At 38.0% G+C, this 17,049-nt stretch overlaps 1 protein-coding gene across 3 annotated transcripts in view; it reads right to left on the bottom strand.

The window, feature by feature from the left end:
- ZNF277 (zinc finger protein 277) overlaps positions 1-17,049 on the bottom strand; it is a 118,280-nt gene that overhangs the window by 23,046 nt on the left and 78,185 nt on the right. For all 3 annotated transcript variants that reach the window (XM_047849252.1, XM_047849253.1, XM_047849254.1), the window contains 2 exons: positions 15,995-16,083; positions 15,643-15,725 (listed from right to left, as the gene is read on the bottom strand). In XM_047849252.1, the coding sequence (XP_047705208.1) occupies positions 15,643-15,725; positions 15,995-16,083 (172 nt within the window). The remainder of the gene's footprint in view (positions 1-15,642; positions 15,726-15,994; positions 16,084-17,049) is intronic.

Raw genomic sequence — 17,049 nt, 5'->3', positions numbered from 1 at the left:
AGAATGTAACAGATGCTATGTGTTTGAACTTCTCAAACTTATCTGATGAAATCAGATGAAATTTTCATTACAAAATAGGCTTGGATAAAAACCATAGTTGTAAGAATACAAGATCAGCTTATCTATTAGGCAAAGAGTCATAATAACAAGCTGTATTTTTGTCTAATTGGTTTAAAATGTCAAGAATGGTAGCGAAGAGGTCAGGGCAGAGTGTTTCATCTTTATTCATAAGCTAAAGACAGAGGAAACATTAATGAAACAACAGATATAGCAGATGGCACTCAATAGTCATGGGACTAACATACATACATAGGTAGAAAATAAAAATGCGAGTAAGGCTGAAAGTTATAAAAGTCAGCAATTCAGGAAAAAGCAATTTAGAAAATCTCAATTTAGTTAAGTATTTGTGTACAGGAAAGCAGAAACTAATGCGTAGAATAACAAATCCAATGGAAATAGCATGCATTACCATAAGGAAGTAAAACTAAGGCTAATGTTATTAATTATAGATAATCAAAAACATTCTATAGATACTGATACACTGGATTCACACAGAGTTTCCCATCTGCACAACTGCATGAGTGACTGTGAGAGAAAACAGCACACTCCAAAGGATCCTCCCCAAATTAGTCCACAGCAGAAGCACAGTGGAACCTGTTAGGCATTCTCAGTTGGGGAGATCAGCCGAGCTCTTCCAATAGAGGACACAAAAAACATCCCTACTAAAGTTAGAGTGGTGGCCCAAAGCCTCCAAAGAAAGGCAGCAGTATCTTTTAGTCCTACTGCTTTCTATTTCCAGAACCATGGATTATCTCTGAGGTCTTGGGGATTATTTCATTTACACCTCCACCTTGGCCCAGTAAGTATTTCAGGCTGCTATGAAACAATGGAGCATAAAAATGAGAGTAAAATAAGGATAAAATACGATAGGGTGGGCACGTAAATTGAAGATTAAAAAATAAAAAGAAGAAATATGTATGTACAAATATGCACATACACAAACTAGTTCAAACCTAAAGGTAGATCCCAAATTTGGCTATCAGCTTTAGTAGAAAGGGTAAACAGATCAGAAGGTGGGGGTGGAGGGGGGGGGAGTTGTCCAACAGAGTTTGTCTGGCTTTGTCCCCTATTCTTGGGAGGTAATGTCTAATCCCCTGGCATTTCTTGAGTGATTCATGTCCTTGTTATTCGGGGTGAGCCTTTAACAGCACCTGATACTTAATGCTAATGAGATAACTCAGGATGGAGTCTGTCATGCCAAAAAGTCCAACCACCTAGTGGGTTAGGGCTTTGAGCCACATGATCTCAGCCTCACCTCAGAAAGAGGGGGAGAACTGGAGGTTGAGTTCAGCTATGTGGTCAACCATTCAGTCAGTCATGCTTAATGAAGTTTCATATGCTAAGTGAAGTTGGTCAGTCAGAGAAAGACAAAAATCATATGACTTCACTCATATGAGGACTTTAAGAGACAAAACAGATGAACATAAGGGAAGGGAAGCAAGAATAGTGTAAAAACAGGGAGGGGGACAAAGCAGGAGAGACTCATAAATGTGGAGAGCAAACTGAAGGTTGCTGGGGGGGGGGTAGTGGGAGGGGGGATGGGCTGAATGGGTGGGGGCGGCATTGAGGAATCTACTCCTAAAGTCATAGCTTCACTGAGTGCGAACTAATTTGTATGTAAATTTTAAAAAATAGAAAATAAAGTTACAACAAACAAAAGCCTCTGGACACCAAAGTTTGGTTAAGCTTTCCTAATTAGCAATATTCTGTGTATTGTTGCACACTGATGTGCTAGGAAGGCAAAAGGTCCCTGGAGATGAAAGCAACCTTGTGTTTAGGACTTTCCCAGATCTCTTCCTATGTATTTTTCTGTCTGGCTGTGGTTTGTATCTATTTTTATAACAAAATTGTAATCATATGTATAGTGGTTTCCAGAGTTCTGGAAGTTGTGGGGTAGAGGGAACCCCTGAATTTGTAAGCAGCTGGACAGGAGTAAAGGTGGCCAGGAGATCCCCCAACTTGCGGCTGCTGTTAAAATAAGGATAGTCTTGGGGTGGGGGTGTCTGTGCTTTGTGAAGTTTGGCTTAACTCTGGGGAGCTAGAAGTCACTGACAATAAGTATACAATGTGATCTAATGGACAATATACTTAGAATAAGTAGGCCAAACAACATGGACTATTTCTCATAATGATCCTCAAAACAAGCTCACTCCAAAGCACATTCCAAAGCACATTCCAAACTCAGTGAAGTGCAGAGGGACTGGAGGAGAGTTGTTGTGATGCAATATAGATACCTGCTTCCTCCTGATTGGAGGTTGAAAGTTTAAGTCTATTTAGAAAACTATTGAACTCAAACAATTTCCCCTGAATGTGGTTTTTATAAATATTGGCTGGTAATAATCTTGACTTTGTCTTTCCAGTAAAGCACCTGGAATGTTAACTTTCCTCAACTCTCGCTTGGATGCAGAGCCACAGACCTTAGAAGGTAATCAGGAGATATTTCAGTTGATTCCCTCGTAGAAACTGTAGAGTCCTAAACATGGATTGGAGCTTGCATGACAAGTCATTCAATTCTTTGTCGAAATGACTTGAGAACAGCCACACACTAGGTAAAAATTCTTCTAAAACAATCATTTTTAATCCCCACTCCCACCATCCCAACACTAGCTACTGGCCTCTAAAGTTGTATTCTGTTTATCATGGTCACACAATTTTTAGCATGGATGAAATTTTAAATAAGGTGTTACCAGTTGCCTTGTCCCGATTGGGTGGGTGGGTGGAGGGTTGTCAGAAAATTACCCAAATAACACCTGGAAATGAGTCACGTAATTTGCTAGCATATCCTCCAAAGACAAACTTCTGGCAAAATGTATACCAAGATAACTAAATACAGGAATTTATTGATGTGCTTATCACTAATAACTTGGTTAAAAGATTAAGATTGGGTACCAAACAAGAATAGATTTTAGAATTTATTTATGACAACTAGTTAGTTGGGTCAGTTGTCTCTTCAAGCTATTCCTCATTCAGTAAACAAATACATGCGTGTGTCTCTTTGAACTCTGTGAAAGAAAAGCATCAACTTTAACTAAAAGTGCCACTTAATCACTAAGATATTAATTAAAATAAAGCAGATGGAAAAGGAGGAGTTCTCCTCTGCTATTGTGCTTAGTATTAAGAAAGCCACAATGAGAAAATGCTGGAAAATCAAAAAAAGAAAAGAAAAAGAAATCATTCCTCACTTAGAATCCAAAACTTTATATACTTGCACCTGGAATTGTATACTTTATATATATTTTTAAGTTGATTTGTTTATTTTGATAGAAAAGAGAGCATGCACATGAGGGGTAAGGGCAAAGAGAGAGGCAGACAGAAAGAATCCTAAGCAGTTCTGCACTGTCAGTGCGGGTCTCGAACTCACAAACTGTGACATTATGACCTGAGCTGAAATCAAGAGTCAGACACTTAACCAGCTGGGCCACCCAGGCGCCCTAGAATTGTATACTTTAGAAGAGTGAATTGTATTTATGTGAATTATATCTCAATAAAGCTGTTATTTTTTTTAAAGGAAAAGAAAAAAACCCTGAAGTCACAAGGCAACCAGACAAACTGAATTACAAAAGGTGATAAACCTGTCTGAGGAGAGGCAGGGGCACACACATTATCTCCCCTTTGGCAGAACACAGGAGGAAAAGACAAGTAGAAGAAAACAGCTGAAATTTTATAGAATTTTTAAAGGCTAAGTCCCTGGGAACCCTAGACATAAAAGGGTCCAGCTCTATTCCACGGGTTTTCTCCAAGTTCTCAGGAGAAAGACTGGGAGAAGGGGGGAAGAAATATGAACAACAGCCCATCGGTGGAGAGCAGGCACAAAACCCCACTTGCTTCCTGGGGACATTCTTTAGCATTCAAAGCAAAAGCCAGAAGCTGCCGGGGGAAGGACCCAAAGCCTGCATTGCTCCAAAGCAGAGGCTTGCCACTACCAGGGGAGAGGGCAGGAATGTGGAGAAATAAAATCTTGTATCTGAGTTCTTTCTGAGTGTGCAATAGTGCTTTGTGGTATATGAGCTGGATATGAAAACAGGACCAGGAGATCCTACCTTGCAGTGTGTCAAGCAAGTACGACAAAGCATTTTTCTTAGAAAATTCAAGAAAGTTATTGGGGCGCCTGGGTGGCGCAGTCGGTTAAGCATCCGACTTCAGCCAGGTCACGATCTCGCGGTCCGTGAGTTCGAGCCCCGCGTCAGGCTCTGGGCTGATGGCTCAGAGCCTGGAGCCTGTTTCCGATTCTGTGTCTCCCTCTCTCTGCCCCTCCTCTGTTCATGCTCTGTCTCTCTCTGTCCCAAAAATAAATAAACGTTGAAAAAAAAAAATTAAAAAAAAAAGTTATAAGCATGTGTTAAAAGATTTAAATATTAAAAAAATAAATATTTAAGATATTTGAAATTTATGGAGATGAAGCTTATCTTCTTTTTTTTTTTAATTTTTTTTTCAACTTTTTAAATTTATTTTTGGGACAGAGAGAGACAGAGCATGAACGGGGGAGGGGCAGAGAGAGAGGGAGACACAGAATCGGAAACAGGCTCCAGGCTCCGAGCCATCAGCCCAGAGCCTGACGCGGGGCTCGAACTCACGGACCGCGAGATCGTGACCTGGCTGAAGTCGGACGCTTAACCGACTGCGCCACCCAGGCGCCCCGAAGCTTATCTTCTAAAAAGATGGCATACGTCCAGCTGCAGCCCAATGGGATGATAGGGAAAGAAGGCAGACAAGGAGACCTGCAGCACTGCCCCTTGGTCATTCTGTTCCCTAAGATGCCTGGGGACCAGCAAAGGTCCAGAGTGCATTTATTTTTTTTACTCATATGATGGGATTACAAAAGATCATACAGTCAAGGAAAGAGATGATAACATGAGAATTTAGAGATCTTAGAGGAGTTAAAACCCCGAAAATAATCAATCCTGGAACAGTTTAGAATTTAGATTTTCTTAAGTTTCAGCCATCAGTACAAGTTCAGGGCAAAAAATGAAACAGTAGGCAGTCAACAAAATGGAGGTTTAAAGAAAAGCATTATATATTAAAAACTGCATCAGTCAGATGCAGAAAAAGGTCTGTACTGTTGATATAAATGAGTCACAAAGTACTTGCTTTCTTTTGAAGTGACTTGGTTACAATACCAGAACCCAGACTGCACACCAAATGGCAAAACCCCTAATACATATGGAACAATGATGAGCCTTTTCTTTTTAAGAGTGTGAACATTTGCAGCTTCTAAGTACAGCACTGGAGATTCTGGGCTGGCATTCCTTTGAGAAACTGACATCAAGACCTGGAGAATGGCACCTCAGCTATCTTTGGTGATTAAAAAAAAAAAAAAAAAAAAAAAAAGAAAGAGACCACAGAAGTTTGTGTTATCTACTTCCTGTTCTCCAATGCCTTCTACCACCAAGAAGTAAATGAACTGAAATTAACATATAGAAGGTTGGTTGGTTATTTATTTATTTATTTATTTATTTATTTATTTATTTATTTTTGGTGAAAACAGGTGACTTGGACACTCCAGTTGGCTAAAACAAATGCCATTACTCAGCAAAACATTTCCCAAATGTTAACTAAAGGTTTGATTTTATACTGGGCACTGCAACCTATGACTTCTTTTTGGTTATAATCTGGAATTCACAATCGTTTTAAATTTTTCCTACTCACTGAGAAAAGAGTTTTCAGTAAATTAATCTGTCAATATTAAGTTTTGAGTGTCTACACCGTAGCTGATAGCTAAAGCTAATCCTCTACAGACACCAATTTTTCCCAAATCACTTTGGTCATGTGAATTCCAAAAGCATTTCCAAAGCATTCATTCGCCTGCAGTGCCATTCTAGACGCTCACCTCAGGTATCAGCTTCTCCAAAAACTCTTCCCTTCCTCTTCAGGAAAACCATGAGATTTCGGAGAACAGTATCGCAAGCAGAGCAAATAGCAAGTGCAAGTGCAAACAACATGAGATGCTGGACAGAGCTTGGTGTGTCTAAGGGACAGGGATGGAACATGGCCACTGTGGCTGGAAGCAGTGATCCAAGTGGGTGGGAGAAACAGGCACTAGACCCTTTGGGATCTTGGTAAGGAGTCTTGATTTTTATTCCAAATAAATTTGAAAGTATTGGAAAATTTCAATTATTAGAGTTAGATGAGTTGAATGAGTGAACAGCATATGAACTACTGAAACAGTCTTCCAAATGTTTCAGACTCAGGAAGGATAAAGACTAACATCACCCTCTCTTGTTCTTTCTGCCTTTTCTCATATCTTCTGACAGTAAGCAGGGTATTTTCATTTTGATCTCACTCAGTTTCGGTAAAGGCTTATTTTTTCTATCACATCCTTTGTCTAATATAAAAATTCAGTATAAGGAAATTAAAGTACAAAAATCTCAGTAAACTTCCACTAATTTAAGGATTCGAGAGCAAGTTTGATTAACAAAGTAAAATGGAAATGAATACATTTTGTGTAAAGATATTGATGTATAGTTTCAACTATGTTCAGATCAGAATCTGCCTGCAAGTTCCTTAAATATGTTAGAAGCCCTCTGAGTAGGGGTCAAGTAAAAAGCTACTCATTCTCCCCAAAGAATTCCTTTTTAAGTGTCAAAAAATGCCAGGTAGCTCCAGGAAAGACTAACCTGTCTGCCAGAATCTGATGACTTCAGCATTCTGAATTTATGTTAGCAATATACACATACAGGATACTTACTATACTTTAACAAAAACACACCTCTGCACATAGAGGCAGGAGTAGCTGTATGAAAGCAAGGACTCTCAATGACACAATACCATTTCTTAAAACAGAACAATAAAATCCACTGTTCTCAGCATTTTATGAGAGCTGAAAGAAAGTTCCCTCTGACAATAATACCAAGGATCTTAATAAATAAATGAGAAAAGATATGTCAAAGACTAAAGCAAGACAGTAAAACATAAAAGCCAGAGAGAAATTTCTTAACTGGTTTATGATATATACTCCCACAAATCCACGAGGTTCGATGTGACTAATATTCCACCTTTTTGAAAGACATCAGCACCTCCTACCCCTTCTGAAACTGCAATGATAACAGCAACAACCATCTGCTTGCTACATAGGATAGAAAGACAGCATTTTTATTCTACTTAGAGTTGTACTGAAGTGTCTTCTGAAAAGAAAGGAAGAGACAGGAGAGATAGAACATCTAGAAGAATTAGCTACTAGAGAAAAAAATTACATAAAGGTAAGCGTTACACGGAACAGACCATTACTATGAAAAACAGAAAAGCAGAAGTACAGAAGAAAAAAAATTGCAAGAGTTAAACACATGAGAATTAGAAAAGCTTCATTTCTATTTTTTTTTTTAATGGCTTTTTAAATGTTTATTTTTGAGAGAGAGAGAGAGAGAGAGAGAGAGAGAGAGAGAGAGACAGAGACAGAGACAGAGTGTAAGTAGGGGAGGGTCAGGGCCAGAAGGAGACGCAGAACTAGAAGCGGGCTCCAGGCCCTGAGCATAGAGCCCGATGTGGGGCTCGAACTCGCAGACCGCTAGATCATGACCTGAGCCGAAGTCAGACGTCCAACCGACTGAGCCACCCAGGCGTCCCAAAAAGCTTCATTTCTATTTGTACTAAAGATATGAGGGAATCTAGCCTAGGCAAAAAGAGGAAGAATTAAAAAGTGGAAAGGTGGCTATAGAAGACTGCAAAATGCCCACCTCTGACACTAAAAGAGGAGAGAGCTGTGGCACGGATCAGCACAATCATAATACTTCCGTCAAAGGAAGTATTTTCTTGGATAAACTCAAGGTCAGGGATACATCTATGTTTCTCTAAACATAGGGGAAACTCTGAAAACACACCATCTTCAAGTTTTAAAAGAAAATGCAACAAGCTTAGGAGTAAGAAATCTACCACTAATTTAAGATAATAAAGTAGGAAATTGGATTTTCTTTAAAAAATCTTAGCAATAGAAACAAAACACTATTATTTATTTACATATGTATTTATATACCATTCTTCCAATTTTATTCATTGTAACAAATGTCAGTTTAGAAAATGTCACTTCTGCTTCCAGAAGTAGGATCACATTGGATAAAGGATCCTGGTACAAGTGGAAAAAGAATGGCGCATGGGGGTGGGGGTGGGAAATAGTAAAAGTCTGACTTGCTTCTCTTCCTTTTTCAGTCAGATAACTGTGGCCTTGAACATTTCTCCCAGCATCTTTGGCCCTGTATTTTCTATCTAAACAAAAACAATGATATGATCTTACTGGCCTCACCGAGCCAGTGTGTATAAAAAATGCCATGTAAATTTCAAGTTTTGTTGAAGGAGTTCAAAGTGGTAAACTTGAGAATTCAGTGTAGTATAGTTTCAGGCTGAGTTTTCATGTTTCCTGAACGGAAACATTAACTAATCTGAAGGTTAAAATCACTCAATGGTCATTTTTGCTAACTTGATCTATGTTGATTGTTAAGAATGTTACAATTCAAAGGGAGATATCACATTATATTTGGGAAACTTATTCTAGATGCAATTAGAGGGCTTGTTCTTTCAAGGGAAGGAATTATGGAAGAAAGGTTTAAATGCAAAATGACTTTTTACTTTGAAGACACTATAGAAAGTAATTTAATACTTTACTAAAAATCTCTAAAATCTATAAAGGAAAATGGCACGAGTAAAAAAAATCTTAGGCAGAGACATAGAATTTCATTTTGTTGTTTCATTGTGGGGGGGAAAGTGGAATATATGAAGTAGCATTAAAAATTTTTTTTAAATTTTTTTGTAATTGTCATAAAACATTTATAGTTGTCATGAATGACTGCTTAAGTTGACATTTATAATAGTGATTAAAAAAAAGAAACTTCCATGCAGTTAAATGGATATTTCCTCTTATCCTAATTTAATTAAAAGTTACATCTTACTACTGAGACCTATGGAATGCCACATCTTCTCCCATAGGCAAATTGAAAAACTAGTGCTTTTTAATGCTAAAGTGTAACCCAGTGATTAAAGATGTGTGCCTCGATACTTTATATCCCTTTTAAAAATCAGGGACAGCTGACTCTATGGTTTTATAGAAATATCTCACCAACACTTAAAGATTAAAATTAAGTTAACTCTTTATTTAAAAGTTTTTTTTTTTTTTTAATGTTTATTTATTTTTGAGAGAGAAAATGAGTGTGAGCAGGGGAGGGGCAGAGAGAAAGGGAGACACAGAATCTGAAGCAGGTTCCAGGCTCTGCACTGTTAGCACAGAGCCAGATGCAGGCCTCGAACTCGTGAACCATGAGATCATGACCTGAGCTGAAGTCGGATGCTTAACCAACTGAGTCAGTCACCCAGGTGCCCCTTAAGTTAAACCTTTATGAATAAGGCTGAGAAGATACAAAGTAAACATGACAGTCCCAACCCTTAAGAAGCATCTATTCCAGTAAGGAAGATAGATTTTTAAACTAGCTATAATTGAAAAGCCAAATAAAATAGTGCATTAAAAGAGTTCAATCGAGATTATTAATTCTGACAGGTGGCATCTGGGAAGCTTCTGTGGCAAATGTGGCATTTAAGCAGTATCTTGAGGGGTATGTTATTTATACAGGTGGACAGGTGGGGCTGGCATTACTGGGTGATGAAGCAGAGTCCTGAAAGTATCTAATACACTTAAGTAAATGTGAGACATGCAGTTTATCACTAGAGGGCAGGGAATGTGGCCTATTTCACCCACTGCTATAGCAACAACATCCAGAACACTGTCTGCTGCAAGATAAGTATTTATTCAATAAATTAATGAACTGACATTGGGTAACTGAAAGGTAAAAGACACTGACATACAGACTTAATCCAGAAAATCTTAAGAATATATAGATAATAAAGACCATTGCAGGTTTTAGCAGAAGAGAATAAAATGATCTGCTATATATTTTACTATTAAAGTTCTGGAGGTAATGCCAGTTGATTGGAGAGGTAAGTCCATTGGGAAGGTGAGATAAAAGGCACGAGGATTACAAAGAAGGGTATGGATATGGGACTCAGAGGTGGAACTGACAGGAATTAAAGATGTTCCTAGAAATTTCCCAATTGAGTGATTAGGAGAATGGTGGTATCATTACATAAGAAAACAGGCAAATCACACACTTCAGTAGAGAAAGAAATAAGTTCAGTTTTAGGCACACTCAACTTAAGGTGTTATTGGAAATCTATATGGAGAAGTTTAACATAAGGACAGTTAGAATTGTGGTTCAGAGGTGAGCCAGGATGAAAGCTATAAACGAACTCAATCAAAAGGTATTTATTCTAACTGCCTACTCTACACCAGCACCAGTATTTGAGCTGTTAGTGTAGTGGTAGTAGTTATGAGAGTACGCAACCTGGATGAGAGACAAGACCTTGAGAAACTTACATACACCCACTGAAGAGAAAAGAGGGTAGAGAGTCACTGGAGGACATTAAGGTAAAATGGTGAGATCAAGGGAACACTTTTAAAGAAGAAACTTAAGAAATGAATGTATACAACCTATTAAACTCTCAAGAATCTTTCCTAATTCTGTAGTTCCCTTCTGAATACAAATAAAAAAATTCAAAGAAGTGATAAATAGGAATTTAGCTTTTCAAAATGAAAAATGGGAACACATGAAACTCACAAATGTCTCAAGGAACCAGTGGTCTAGAAGAAAATGAAAAAAGAAATATGGCTCTAGCCTTAAATCTGCTATGGTAACATGAAGTGAATCATTTAGACTATTTGTCTCTAGCTACTCACACAGAAATAAGAATTAAAAAAAAATGGAGTTTGGGGAAAAACACCAATATGAACTTAGCAATATATTGAGTACTACTGAAGGATACTTAAATATAAGACATAACTCCTGCCCTCAAAGAAGTTACAAAGTCAATATGAACTCAAATCATGTGAGTATGAACTCAAATCCTATGAACTCAATAAAGAGTTCCAAATGAAAGAGTAAATATCAAAGAATAATCCACATACAAGTTACCATTAATGCAAATCAGGATAGCAAATGCCACACTAGTACTCTAGTTTGAGGGTCCTCCCTCATGGACTGGAGTTGAGATGCTACTGATACTAAGCTGAGTTCACTTAAACACAGCTTAGATTATATACCCATTACCATAAAGCGGCTTGACTAGTTTAAAGTATATTTTCCAGAAGTTAGATTGAAAGTCTGATGAGTGAAGAGAAACTGTTTGGTAAAATACAATCAATAGCAAATAAGGAAAGACTAAATAAAGAAAAACTGTCAAGCTGTGGCAGAGTCGTTGACTTAACCCTCTGGGTGTATAATTCTATTAGGAGGAGTTCTTGGAGAAGAACAAGGGCATAAACCTCTTCAAGAGTTCCAATACTTGATAACAAAGCACCTTTCAGGAATGGTACACCAATGCATATTCTTAAAATTGGTTGAAAAAGTTCTTGTCCTTGGGGCGCCTGGGTGGCTCAGTCAGTTAAGCATCCGACTTCAGCTTAAGCCATGATCTCTGGGTTTGTGAGTTCGAGCCCTGCATAGGGCTCTGTGCTGACTGCTCACGGCCAAGAGCCTGCTTCAGATTGTCTCCCTCTCTCACTCTGCCCCTCCCCCGCTCCTGCTCTCTCTCTCTCTCTCTCTCTCTCTCTCTCTCTCTCAAGAATAAACATTAAAAAAAAATGAAAAAAAAAGTTCTTGGTCTTGATGGAATAAAGAGGTATTATTACCTTTAATGAAAGCTGTTCCATTTGATCAGTTGGACTTCATCTGGAAATGCCTATTACTGATGTGTAGAGCTCATACATAAAAGAGAGATATTTTGTCATCAATGCAAACTCCTAAAGGAAGATCATCTACACCAACCTCATGTTTCCACACTATAGAGCATAAAATTGTGATGAAATGACTGACTGCAAATTTAGCCTGTCTTCCTGCTTTCTGGCAAATCTTTTCTTTTTGATCCTTTGGCCATGATTCCCAGTGACAGCCAATTGGAAATCTCTGCTTTCCCTAAACTCCATTGTTAGCCTCAATCCTTTACCTACCCTGACCTGTCAGACCATAGCATCCACGATGGAGTAATTCACAGAGTCCAGAATAACAGTAAGACATATGGGAAGTTGAATAAATTACTACTAGACTGTCATGGCACCCCTTACAAAGGCATGTATCGGGCACACTTGGCTTAAAATCCCAGCTCTGCTTCTTGTTCACTATGTCGTCCTGGGCAAATTAGTCTTTCTATGCCACAGTTTCCTCATCAACAGAACAGCATTTAATAGCTACTTCACAGGGTTATTATAAAGGACCTAAGGCAAGGCATGGCATATGGCTGGCACTCAGTAATGGTTAGCTTCTTTCCTATCTCCAAGTTGGTCTGCTCTTTGCCAGGATTTATCAGTTTTAAATGGATTTTTACATAGCTCCACTTCATTTTCAGAGACAGTGAGGAGACATCCATGGGTCTTTTCTATTACAAAGTAAATGTTCCTGGCACTGAAGGATTTCTACAATTTAATTACATCACATCTCTTTAAATCCATCCCATACTCCTCCTCCAAAAATCTTTCTACCATAGCCAGATTAGATTTAATCAATTTTCCCGACATCTTGAATATTCAGATCCATATGCACTTTTCTTCCCATTTCCACAACTCACTAATTATCCAAATCCATTTCATTGTTAAGACACAGTATTATTAGTGTTATTTGTCTACAACATTTATTGAGCACTTTCTATGTGGCAGATACTGTTTGTTCTAAGTGTATTACATGCATTATCTCAATCTTCACAGCCCAATAAGATATTCTATCATCTCCAGTACTGAGATAAGAACACATATTTGCTTTTCTCTCTAGACTGTATGCTTTTTTATGTCATGAACTGTGCCTTGCACTTAAAAAAAATTTTTTTTAATGTTTACTTATTTTTGAGAGAGAGAGAGACAGAGCATGAATGGGGGAGGGTCAGAGAGAGAGGGAGACACAGAATCCAAAGTAGGCTCCAGGCTCTGAGCTGTCAGTTATCAGCACAGAGCCTGACGCGGGGCTCAAACCCACGGACCGTGAGATCATGACTTGAGCCAAAGTCAGAAACTCAACCAACTGAGCCACCCAGGTGCCCCTCATTTTTTTCTTTGTATGATCATGTAGGTAAGGAGGAATTCAACAAATATATTCATATGTATGAACTGACTGCAGTTTCACATTTTGCTTAAGCTGCTATAATACTCACTTTTATCAAATCTATCACTTTGTCAGTCTATAAAGTTGGTAAAAAGGTGTGCTGTTGTAATTTATAGTAAGAAACATATATTTGGTCTTTGTCCCTGCACATAGCTCCTAAAGTCCGAAGTGTTGAGACCTATAAAAAGTGTTTTTTGATATGTTAATGAGGTGACTTTTGGAAAGCACTAACCTAAGGATGAGGAATGGTGGTCAGTGGAGCCAACCATGTGATTACAGGATTGGAATTTTGGAGGGGAGACGGGATGGAGACTGAATTCAATCATCAATGGCCAATGAATTAATCAGACATATCTTAAGTAACAAAGCCTCCATAAAAAACCCAAAGGGACAAGGTTTGGAGAGCCTCCATGTTGATGAACCAGAACGCATCCATGTGCTGTCTTGCCAGGCCTCAAACTCTACAGGGATAGAAGCTCCTTTGCTTGGGACTTCATCCCACGTAGCTTTTCAGCTGGTTACTGATTCATATGCTTTGATATCCTTTGACATAAACAGGTAATCTAGTGAGTAAACTGATTTCCTAGAGTGAGCTCCTCTAGCAAATTAATCAACTCAAGGCAGCAGTGGTGGGCGGGGGGGAGGGTCATGGAAACCTCTGATTTATATAGTCAGTGGGTCAAAAGCACAGGTAACAACCTGGACTTATGACTGACATCTGAAGTGGAGGGCAGATTTGTGGGACCAAGCCCTTAACCTGTGGAATCCGATACTATCTCTCGGGAGATTGTGTCAGAATTGAGTTGAATTGTAGGACACTCAGCTGGTGTTGGAGAATTGATTAGTGATTTGGGGAAAAAAAACAAAAACAAACACATGTTGAAATTAGTGTCAGAATCTTAAAAGGTCACCTAAATTTTATAGATATAGTATTTCTAGGGGCTGTATCTATCTGTAGACATACAGTAAAGATTCTGTGTATGTGGTACTAGTGATGGGTGAAGCAGTAGGGTCTGATACAAAGAAATCTTTGCGGGGGGGCACCAGGATTATGTCAGTTAGATCAATCTTCATTAAGGCCACTGTGAGCAACAGTGAAAAAATGCAAAGCAATAAAAAATTATGAATAAGCACAAGCAAACAAAATCCATAAAATACGACAGTAAATTCATCCTTGTTTTGTAGATTTCTTAAGACATTACAATAGGGAAAGAAGAAAAACTTAGAAAGTCCTGTTTCTTTACTGGTTTGGTGCTATAGTAAAAGCCTAATTTTTCTTACATATAAAATCAACATCTAACAATATCATCTCTCCTTATGTGAGAAATAATGATTTGGGATGTTTACAGAATATAATGTGCTTCAGGAGACTTTCTTTCTTTTTTTTTTTTTTTTAATATTTATTTATTATTGAGAGACAGAGAGAGAGACGGAGCATGAGCAGGGAAGGGGCAGAGACAGGAAGAGACACAGAATCCGAAGCAGGCTCCAGGCTCTGAGCTGTCAGCACAGAGCCCAAGGCGGGGCTCTAACTCACAAACTCAGATCATGACCTGAGCTGAAGTCAGAAGCTTAACCGACTGAGCCACCCAGGCGCCCCATTCAGGAGACTTTCTTAAATCCTACCGACTGAGCCACCCAGGCACCCCGAGACTTTCTTAAATCCTAGGACTACGGTAGATAGGATTTATTTTATTCTTAGATGTCCTGAGAATTTAGTAGGAACACTGAAATCACAGTTCTCTTTCATAACGTTATCTAGCCCAATCCAAAGACACTGGAACACTTAACAGGTAACTACTAAAGGAAGAGCAAGTCACTTTCAAGTAACAGTTGAGACTAAATCACAAATAATGGAAAACTGCAAATTTTTAAGCAAAATTATTAACTTAAAAAAATGAGCCAATTTCTGTTCAACTTACGAACATAAAATTTTTCACACTTCTATATAGTTACCTTTTTTACAGACCAAAAATGCTGAGATATTCAAATAAGCTTGCTTATGATTAAGGCTGAAAATGAGAAAGGCTACTGTGATCAAACCATATGCTTAATTCATAAGGAGAATAAAAGAAGTGCCAGTGTATAGCACATTCCAGTGAGGAGGAGAAAAAAAAGTTAATTAATTCAACTCAATTTTAGCTGAGGGCATTTTTCCACAACTGCTGAACCCTAGCATGTGCCAGGCAGCTAAAATTACACTAAAATGTGTAAGCCCTGTTGTTATTTTAGAGATAATCCAGGAAGCAAAACAAAGCCAAAAATTCTCACTGCATTTTTAACATGAAATACTTTAATTTCCAATCAAGTGGATACTTTTCTTGTTTTAAGGTCTTTTTGTATTGTTTCTTTTGTGCATGAAAGTTTACAGGTTAAAAAGTGAAAACAAACAAACAAAAATAACAAAAGTGATTTTGCATGTATTTCCAACACACTGTTCACTCTCTAAAATAATTCTTACCAGTCTTTGTTTCTGAAGTTCCTCTCTAAGTACTCTATCTTCTGGTAAAACATCACATAACAAAAAGTAATTGTCTTGTTCTTCTGTTGAGAGATTAGGAAAATAAATGAGAAATGATATTTATCTTTTCCCAGAAAGATGTATTCTTTTAAAAAACATATATATATGTATGCCTATTAGGATCTTTCTTCTGGTACATAGCTCTGCTTTAGCTTTATTGAAGTCAGGCAACATAAACAGAACAATTTAATTTTAGCTATTGTGAAAGTGAGAATTCTAATATAAGAAAGTAAGATTATCTTTTGAATTTGTGCATTGTAGGGAAAAGATAGTAGCTAAGATGTATACTTACCAAGTGGAGCTGTGGAATTGATTCTTATCACACTACAAAAATCTGTAACAGGCTGTTCAGTGAACCTTTTCCTCCAATATAAAATGTACCTTAGAATAATCAAAAAGAAAGGATGGTAAGAAGACTCAATATGCTACTTACTTTAGAATGATAGGGTTTGATAAGAACATTTAATTATCCCAAAACAATAAAATTGTTGACTGATAATTGCTAGAAAATTTGTAAATGGAAAGGCAGCAGAGCATTGTAGAAATATGAAATAAATATTCAATGAAATGAAATTACTCTGTAAAGGAATGGAAATGATTAAACTTTACTATTCCCAAATTCAATAAACAGATATATGGGAACATTAAAAATGATTTATTTTTATGTGATAAAGAAGTTTTTCTGAAATTGCATCTATGTTTATATGAATTTTATTTATTTATTTTTATATATTTTTTTCAACGTTTTTTATTTATTTTTGGGACAGAGAGAGACAGAGCATGAACGGGGGAGGGGCAGAGAGAGAGGGAGACACAGAATCGGAAACAGGCTCCAGGCTCTGAGCCATTAGCCCAGAGCCTGACGCGGGGCTCGAACTCATGGACTGCAAGATCGTGACCTGGCTGAAGTCGGACGCTTAACCGACTGCGCCACCCAGGCGCCCTGTTTATATGAATTTTAAATGTAACAATGCTTAGACAGGCTTTATCACACATTTTCCAATACAATGAAAGCTGGGTGGTCATCTTGTATACAAAAAGTGTGGGTTCAGCTTATCATGTTGGGTCACCAATTGTGGGTTCAGCTTTTGGCTTTGTCCAGCAAGGGTGAGAATGGCAAAAAGGACGGATTACTCAAGACTCCGAAGAGAGCTGAGAGGGAGGCCAAAGGAAGTCTCCCTGAGCTGCTCTCAGGCTCCCATATTTATTAGGCATACATTATAGGGAAAACATTGTGCAATATGTCAGTGGCTACGTGCCAGTAAGAAAGTATAGAAAGCATGCAAAAAAACAAGGCATTCCCAAGACTACAAAAGAGCAGATGCCGAAAGCAGGGTGGAGAACAAG

This window comes from Prionailurus viverrinus, chromosome A2 (assembly GCF_022837055.1).
Source record: "Prionailurus viverrinus isolate Anna chromosome A2, UM_Priviv_1.0, whole genome shotgun sequence".
Lineage (NCBI taxonomy): Eukaryota > Metazoa > Chordata > Mammalia > Carnivora > Felidae > Prionailurus > Prionailurus viverrinus.
The sequence above is the reverse complement of the archived record's forward strand: the minus strand, read 5'-3'. Positions and strand labels throughout refer to the sequence as shown.